At 36.9% G+C, this 9192-nt stretch overlaps 1 protein-coding gene across 1 annotated transcript; it reads right to left on the bottom strand.

The window, feature by feature from the left end:
• Positions 1–1237: 1237 nt before the first annotated feature.
• LOC139859378 (uncharacterized) lies at positions 1238–2746 on the bottom strand. The gene is made up of 3 exons (XM_071848168.1): positions 2580–2746; positions 1786–2045; positions 1238–1383 (listed from the first exon to the last, which is right to left on the bottom strand). The coding sequence occupies exons 1-3, from the start codon at positions 2744–2746 to the stop codon at positions 1238–1240; spliced, it is 573 nt and encodes a 190-aa protein (XP_071704269.1).
• Between the last annotated feature and the right edge of the window lie 6446 nt (positions 2747–9192).

Genomic DNA, 9192 nt, shown 5'->3' with positions numbered 1-9192 from the left:
TTAATACTGATTTGCTGTAATATGCTGTTTTGCGCTAACAGAGAGAAACTAACTTGATTTGCCTTATGTTCAGGTGATAAGGATAAGGGAGCAGCTTAGTGATAGATTATCTGAGCTAGTTGCTGGTATTCGGTGAGTGGATCTATCTCCAGATAGAGTATTAAGTAGCTGACACGCTACTTGTTCAAACTCTCTACTCTTATGTTTATATCCTGTATGAATATCATGTGTAGTTAGATATTGTCATGCTAGTTAGGACGATTGCATGACTGGTTATCTGTGATCTTATGTACGCACTGTTAGTTGGACACCAACGGAGGCGGCAAGGCTGGGAACCCACCTAGGCGGCAAGGTAGGGTTGGTGTGAGGTCGACTTTGGTAGCCTGGTCGGGTCATGATGTTACTGATTGTTCAGTATAGCATAGAAGGATGCATGTGTTACGTCTGGATGGTTATGCAGTTGATTCAGTAAAGCAGACTATCAGTAGACAGTAGCCTGATTAGCTAAGTCGTGTGCTCGTACAAGCCGCCGATCCTCATATTGTCAGTTGTTGTTGTATGCTAGTTCAGGACGTTAGCATATAGGTAACCCTTGCATGTTCAGTTGCTTATGCTTGGTCTGTTAGATAGTATCCATTCACTTAGCAGTTGTGCTAATTCCCCCATATTTCCACCCCTTGCAGGTTTAGGTACTGCTGGTTAGAAGGGTGATACAGATGGGTTGAAGACATGTTTGACATTATGCAGAACTCTGATGTTTTCTGATTTTGTAATGTTTTTAAGTAACACCGTTATTTTGGAATATTGTAATAATGTTAACTAAGTTGATTTGTTAACTGTAGTTTGTAAACGTTAACCAGGATTATTTTAGTAATTAAATGTACTTCCGCTGTGATATATATAAAAAAAATCAGGGTGTTACATCTATTACCCAAATGGTGTCGTACCCGCTTGCAGTCTTTGGCAATTTGGTGATGAAATCCATTGTTATTCGTTCCTATTTCCACAAAGGAATCTCAGGTTGTTGTAATAACCCTGACGGTTTCTGGTTCTCAGCTTTGACTTTTACACAAGTCAAACACTTTTCAACATAAGTAGCAACATCGGCTTTCAAATTTGGCCACCAATAAAATTCTTTGAGATTGTGATACATCTTTCCGAATCATGGATGAATTGAATATCTCGTCTTGTGTGCTTCATCCAATACCAGTTTCCTTAGATCACCGAATCTCAGTACCTAAATTCGACCAGTAAAATATCGAGTTCCATCCTCTCTCACTTCGAATTGTTTCTTGAGTCCTTTTATCATCTCATCCCTTACATTTTCCTCTTTAAGGGTTTCTTGTTGAGCATCTCGAATATGAGAAGTGAGATTTGTGTGAACTGTTATGTTTAATGCACGAACTCTGAGAGTTCTGATTATTTATTTCCTGCTTAAAGCATCAGCGACTACATTTTCCTTACCAGGATGATAACGAATTTCGCAGTCGTAATCGTTCAATAACTCAACCCAACGTCTCTGCCTCATATTTAGTTGCTTTTGGTTCAAAATGTGCTGAAGACTTTTGTGGTCAGTGTAAATGGTACACTTTTTCCCATAAAGATAGTGTCTCCACATTTTGAGAGCGAACACCACGGCTCCTAATTTCAAGTCGTGGGTCGTATAATTCTGTTCATGAATCTTCAACTCTCTAGAGGCATAAGCGATAACTTTCTTCCGTTGCATTAATACGCAACGAAGTCCTTGACACGATGCGTCACAATAAAAAACAAAATCATCATTACCTTCCGGTAATGCCAAGATAGGTGCGGTGGTCTGTTTCAGTTTTAACAACTGGAACGCAGATTCTTGCTCTTTAGACCACTCAAATTTCTTACCCTTGTGAGTCAACGCTGTTAAAGGTTTTGCGATCTTTGAAAAGTCTTGAATAAACCTTCTGTAGTAACCAACAAGACCTAAAAATTGACGGATCTGTGTTGGGGTCTTCAGAACTTCCCAACTCTTTATAGCCTTGATTTTAGCCGAGTCGAAAAGAATACCCTGACTGTTGATTACATGAACCAAAAATTGTACCGTCTCAAGCCAAAAATCACACTTGGAAAATTTGGCATATAACTGTTCATCTTTTAGCAACTTCAGGATTATTCGCAAATGATGTTCGTGCTCCTCCTTACTCTTAGAGTATATTAAAATATCGTCGATGAAGACAATAACAAATTTGTCTAAATATGGTTTGCATACCCGATTCATGAGATCCATGAATACAACAGGAGCGTTGGTCAAACCAAATGGCATTACTAAAAATTCGTAATGGCCATAGCGGGTTCTAAAAGCCATTTTAGGAATGTCTTCATCCTTTACCCTCAACTGATGATAACCCGATCTTAGGTCGATTTTTGAGTAAACACGGGATCCTTGCAATTGATCTAATAAATTGTCAATTCTAGAAAGAGGGTAGCGGTTCTTTATTGTAAGTTTATTTAACTCTCTATAATCGATACACATATGCAAAGAACTGTCCTTCTTTTTAACAAACAAGACAGGAGCTCCCCACGGTGATGAACTCGGTCGAATAAACCCTTTGTCCAACAATTCTTGCAATTGGTTCGATAATTCTTGCAATTCTGAAGGTGCCAATCTATATGGTGATCGTGCCACACGTGCAGCTCCTGGTACCAAATCAATATGGAATTCCACTTGTCTAAGTGGTGGTAGACCGGACAATTCTTCGGGTAAAAACTTCATGATAATTTTTAACTATGGGTACATCTTCGAGTTGTTTCTTTTCTGACTTAATTTCCTTAACGTGTGCTAATATAGCAAAGTACCCCTTTCTTAGGTATTTATGAGCTTTCAGCCACGAGATAAGATTCAATTTTGCGCCATTTTTATCACCGGAAACTATTAAGTTTTCACCATTCGTAAGAGAAATGCGAATGATTTTCTCGTCGCAAAATATCTTCGCTCTATTTTTGGACAACCAATCCATACCGACAACAACAACAAAACTTCCTAGCTTTATTGGCATTAGATCTATCTTAAAAGTCACATACCTATTAAATTTAAGGTACAACCCCGATAAATCTTTCCTACCATTGTTGTTTTGCCATTAGCTAATTCAACGGAATACTTGGAGTTTATTAATAGTTTGACAAATATCTTTTGATATAAAACTCCTATCCGCACCAGTATCAAATAACGCAAATACAATAAGATTGTTGAGAAGGTGCGTACCGGTTACTAATTTAGGATCCTCACGGGCTTCCTTTGCTGAAATATTAAAAGATCTGCCACGCGCTGGCCCAACATTCTTCTTGTTTGGACAATCCTTCTTGAAATATCCTTGTTGACCACACTTATAACAACTTCCTGATGCAACCGTATTTGTTGATGGAGTCGGGAACCTGACCCTACAATCCTTGGCCAAATGACCCATCTTCCTACATTTATCTCAAATTACCCGATAATAACCGTGATGATGCCTTTCACATCGTATGCAAAATGGACTGCTTCCCTTATATCCTGACTTTGGCGAAGCATCTTCACTACCACTCTTAGCAGTCTCGTGTTTCTTGTTGGTGTTCTTCCCATGGCCCCCATGCCATTTTCTCTTACCTTCACTATTTTTCACCTCCACTTGTTATTCGGGTTCTGTCGTTTCACGGCGAACATGCTGCTCATTCAAATTATTTGCCATTTGAATAGCACTTTGAATCGTTCCAGGCTTTAATGAAGTTACATATCCTTGAATTTCCGGTGAAAGTCCCCAAATGTATCGTTCAATTTGTTTATACTCGGGTGTGACTAAACCGGGACACTTTGTGGCTAACTCCAAGAATCGATTGGTGTAAATTTTGATGTCAGTTCCAACCATCTTTAATTCCCAGAATTCCATTTCTAACTTTTGCACCTCATTCCTCGGGCAATATTCATCAATAGTTATCCTTTTGAATTCATCCCATGGAAGCGCATAAGCAATGTCAATACCAACTGACTGGGCGTATGAGTTCTACCAAGTCATTACACCGTCAGCAAAAGTGCAAGTAGAAAACTTGACTCTGTCAGTCTCAGAACAACCGCTAATTCGGAAGATTGATTCCAATTTCTCAAACCATCTGGTCAATCCCACTGGACCCTCAATTCCAGTAAATGTCTTGTGGAACATTCGCATTGCCAGTATTTTCAGTTTGCTTTGCAGCAGCAAGTGCTTCCGTTACACGTTGATTTATTAGTTGTTCAATTTCTTCAGCATTCATGGTGTGTTTAGACAAGATTCTTCAAAACAAATAAATAAACCGTATTAAAATCAACCATATAATCATCATGAGATATTGTAATAAGTAGAAACAATTCACAACGTAACATTTTAGATAAACAACCATAGCATACATACATAAGATCAAATTGTCAAAATACAAGTATCTTCCATACAATCATTAATACATAAAAGATCCCAAGTTCAAAATACAAAAGATTTCTAGTATGAGCATTCCGGCACAACCCGCTGGTGGTTACAATATATCCAAAAATCTAGAAATGCCGGGATCTCATTACTACTAGCTAAACATGAGCCTACTTAGGAGGGTTACCCTTCTTAAGTAGGTGGTCGACCTTATCCTCCACGGCCGCTAACCTAGCAAAAAGATCTTCAAACATCCTCCCAAAATTATACTTACGCCTTTCCATGTTAGCAATTTGGTTTGGAACCCCATAAGAGCGATTCTGTAAGCGTCCCAAATCAGCCCTCATAACACGATGATCATACCACAATCGCCTATTCTCATGCTCGGTATCTCTAAACAACTTAAATGTTGGAACCGAGTGAATAGCCTCTCTGAGCATGCCCATACGAGTCTCATGCCTAAGCGTACGGGCAATGAGCAAATGTATGGTATGAGCTAAGGGTTCCCGAGTCAATGGATCTGGGGGTGGAGTATTGGAGGATTCCCCAAGTTCATAGTTCGGACTACCCTCAAATTCCCTCCAAACGCTAAGAATACTCGGTAAGCGTCCCCATTTGCCATTATCTGGCAGAGGCCAAGTAGGTGGTATAAGTGGAGCAACAATAGGTGTCACATGTGGAGTAACATTAGGTGGTACCGGTGGGGTAATATAACTACGTCTCGTAAGAGCTGAGCCGGGTGGAGGGCTCCTCGCCCGTTTACGGGGAGTAAATGCCATCCTTACACCACCAGGGCGTAAGTGAAAATATCAGAAGGACAGTGTCCTCTCGGGCTGATCAGTAGGCAGAACAGTAGGCTGAACGGTAGGTTGAACAATAGGTTGTACAATAGGGTGTGGTACAGTCGCTGAACCGGGTAATACTAAAGTAGGCAAGGTAGCACTAACACTATCGGAGCTAGAGGACGATGAGTGGATGCTAATCAGGGATGCCATCTAGAATTAACAATTAGCCAAAATTTGCCACATATACAAATATCAACAAGTATATGCATGGATATGAGTATAATTGTGATAAATTAAATAAAATGCAATGAAAATTTGAATGCAATTAACGACTAGGTTATAGACTAGACTGACTAATGTGACCTAACGACTCATGTTAGACACACACTAATGCAATCCGAGTTCCCTATAATCAATGCTCTGATACCACGTCCGTCGTGCCCCAATCTCGGATCCCCAGATAAGTCACGACTTAACATGTCCCAGATAACAATGGTTGACCTCTAAGGTGCAACGTTTTCAAAAGATACATTCATTTAACATTTCAAAAGACATAATTCCAAGTTCACAAGACAACTACCAAAGTATTTCTACCCACATTACATGATAAGTAAGTATTAGTTGCAAAAGAAACATGAATGTATCAAATTTTTCACAAAAGCAAAAGACGTCGTGCAATCCTATCACACGACCATGCTTGATTTCAGATGTGATGCGGAAGCATAAGCTAAGTACCTGAGATAAAACATGCTAAAACGTCAACATGAATGTTGGTGAGTTCATAGGTTTAAGTAATAAACAAATAAATGGACCGCAGGATTTAACAGTTGTTCAAAAATAGTAAAAAGTTTTATGCAAGTGAGCACTCAGTAATCAAGTTTAACGTATCAAACAAGTACCCTATGTATATAACTATGAACCTAATCACGTGAACAAGCTCAAAGTACTAAACACCCGTTAAATGTTGGCGTGACTAACGCGAGTGGAGTTTTCAAACTCGATAGATCTATCATTAGGATTCGAGCTTACCAAACCGGTAATTAACCATTACTGAGCTAAGGGATTTGTGATTATCAACTCATGCATAAAATAAGTTTAGTACACTTGTGTCCAGTATGTAAAACAAAATAAGCATGTTATCTCACCCCAATGTTTGAAAACAGGAAAAAACGGGGCAATGAAACTCACCATAAAAGCTATCAAGTAACAAAGCGTGTGCTAGCAACTAAGCAAGTGGTATGAATGCAAAGGATTCCGTGTGCGTCCTAAGGCATAAAAGGACGGTCAAAGTCTATACATTACTTTACAAATAAAGTCAAGTGGTAAACGTATCATCGTTATGCTTGTAATCATCTTTAAGTGTGATTTGTAAATAAGTAGTAAATATCTAACGTTCGATAGTGGACTGATTTGGAAGTCAGTTTTATTTTGGTCGTAATTCACAAAATATAAAGACTTAGAAAATCATTCGAATTCTAGAACGTAGCTTATTGAGTTTACTTTCCAACGCATATAGTCACACACGTTAATTCAAAGTCTAAGTCACCCAAATATGTAACTCTTTCTGTAGTGGTCAGCTTGTGTTACGGTTGGACAACTCAATTTGCTCGGTACATAATTTACAAATGACAAACGTAAATTGAGTAATTCCAAAGCCAAGATTTGTCTAACATCTGGAATTAAGTCATATCCAAAGGTCATGAATCAAAGATTCATCAATTATTCCAGAATGCAAAATCTTTGCAAGTATAAATTGTAAAACTAAAATTCATACAACAAAACATAAAGATTGACTTTTTGGAGAGTTTATCTCGCAAGTTTCATGTCTTTATGTAAATTAGCCATCTCTAAGAATTAGTTTAATTAGTTGAGATTAAAAGTCATTTGAACACTAATCTCATATTAGGCTTGTATGTCATGTTTTATTGGCGATGAAACATCCAATGTTTTCAGCACAACAAAACTCGACACATTGACTAAACTATTTTTGTTAAACATACTTGAGCATAAAATCTTGGTAAATATATTTGTTCCCGAGCTCTCACATATATAAAATAACACCAATACACTTTTAAAATAACCAAATGATGACTTTAAGGTCATCTAAACACGAAATGTATCATTCATCTATTTCAAAACTGATTTCAGCAATTTATGTCATGATTGTCTTTAGTATATTGGGCATATCTCTCACCTCCCTTCACCTTTTTGGGTGAATCAAGTTGGAGGTTTTAGGTCATTGAGATATCTATCCAATTCAAAAGAAAATTAGAAAAAAAACATTCACAAAAACGTGAACAACATAATGTTCATCTGTTGGTCAGAAATTCCAACAGATTTGACATGCAAAATATTTAATGCAAATTGAAGCACTTTTACTCATCATCTAGACATGTATGATACATGGATGGAAAGCTATTGAGTAGTCCTTCAAGTAAATGAAATGCTTTAAACTCAAACATAAATATTTTAAGTCGTTATAGCAGACCCAATTTGTAAATTTTCAGCAGAAAAATTCAGCAAACAACAAGTATTGTGTTTTATGAACAAATCCTTAAGATTACAAGCATAATATGATATAATGCTTAAACGGATGTTTAAATTAGTTAAGATAAGTATAATTACAGCCTAAAAGTGTAGAAAGTTCAAAGGTTTGAAAGGCTTTTTGGTGAAATGCAATAAGAGAGACTTGTAGTAGATGTAGTCTTGATGCAAGTTCTAGCAATGGATGACGAAGATATATGGTGGTGATGGACAATTATTGGGATGGAAATGGAAGTGTTCTTGAGTCTTGGAAGCTAGAGAGAAGATTTGTGTTGTGTGTGTAGTGATATGAAAAATGAAAGTAATTAGAAGCAAAATGGGTCTTAAGAAGTCAAAGAGGTGTGTTTGGTGGTGGTGGGTGTGTGTGTGGATGTTCATATGGGAGGGAGTACGCATTTTATTTATTTTTATATAAAATAAGGTTGTAGCCCTTCAAAATACAAACGTCTGAGCTTTTGAATCACCTTATTTCGAGTCCGTATGATCGAGATATGCTAAAAATAGCGAAACTGGAATTTCTAAGCTAGGTACGAAACATATAAAATAAACATAAAAATGCTTCATAATCACAAACTTAAAGTGTTACAATGTATTGAAAAAGTTAATACATTACATCGGACGCATTTATTACAAGAAGTGTTTTTAGCGGGGTGTCACAGACCACTTCTCGACATATATAATTCATGAAACCTTTCTCAACATGCTTAGAATAGATGCCTCCTCTATACTCAACTTAGTTTTGGTCATAAAAACACTAATCTTGGTTAATTACGCTTAATTACATCTTAATGACAATTTAACCATGATTAGGCATAACACATAAGTGTTAATTAATAACTTGTGATCTTAAAACTTGTCTAGACATTCTTGGAATGATCAATAAGTACCAACACACATAAGCTAATGTCACTAGAACACTAATTACAATTAAAGATTACTTAGTGACAAATTAAGGCTAAATGAAGAACAACATTTTTAAGTATAACTAGTAAAGACTTATAATTCTAAACCACACTTAGATACATTTAGGATGATTACCAAGTCCCAACTAGAGATTGTCCTTCCCTTGTACATGTATTGAACATTAATGTGTGCTTACACATTAATCATGCAATATGTTATATTGCAAAGTAAGCTTGCTAAAGCTTAAACCATAGTGTTGTGCAAATATCCATATAATTGATATTAGAATAACTATCTCTTGCTATATGTGAGTATTACTTGCTACTTGCTAATATGTTTAATACTCATTAATTTGCCAACTTGTTAACATGCCCTTAAACTTGCTATGTGTAATTAGTTAGAATACTAGGATTTAAATAACTAGTTACTTCAATGAATTAAGTGTAAAATGGTTCACAAGCAATAATGGTCAATAATCTATTTGGTCTTGTCTAAGTAACAAATTATGTAACATGTCCAAGTACAACTTAACACTGATGTCTTTACACACTTAATGT

The sequence above is a fragment of the Rutidosis leptorrhynchoides genome, chromosome 7 (assembly GCF_046630445.1).
Source record: "Rutidosis leptorrhynchoides isolate AG116_Rl617_1_P2 chromosome 7, CSIRO_AGI_Rlap_v1, whole genome shotgun sequence".
NCBI classification, from domain to species: domain Eukaryota; kingdom Viridiplantae; phylum Streptophyta; class Magnoliopsida; order Asterales; family Asteraceae; genus Rutidosis; species Rutidosis leptorrhynchoides.
This window is presented reverse-complemented; position numbering and strand designations above follow the sequence as displayed.

Coding starts and splice junctions, on each gene's coding strand:
- LOC139859378 (XM_071848168.1), bottom strand. CDS start 2,746: ATGAAGTTTTTACCCGAAGAATTGTCCGGTCTACCACCACTTAGACAA. Junction 2,046..2,579: donor CAAGAATTGTTGGACAAAGG/GTTTATTCGACC, acceptor TGTAATCAACAG/TCAGGGTATTCTTTTCGACT. Junction 1,384..1,785: donor TATCTTGGCATTACCGGAAG/GTAATGATGATT, acceptor TAAACATAACAG/TTCACACAAATCTCACTTCT.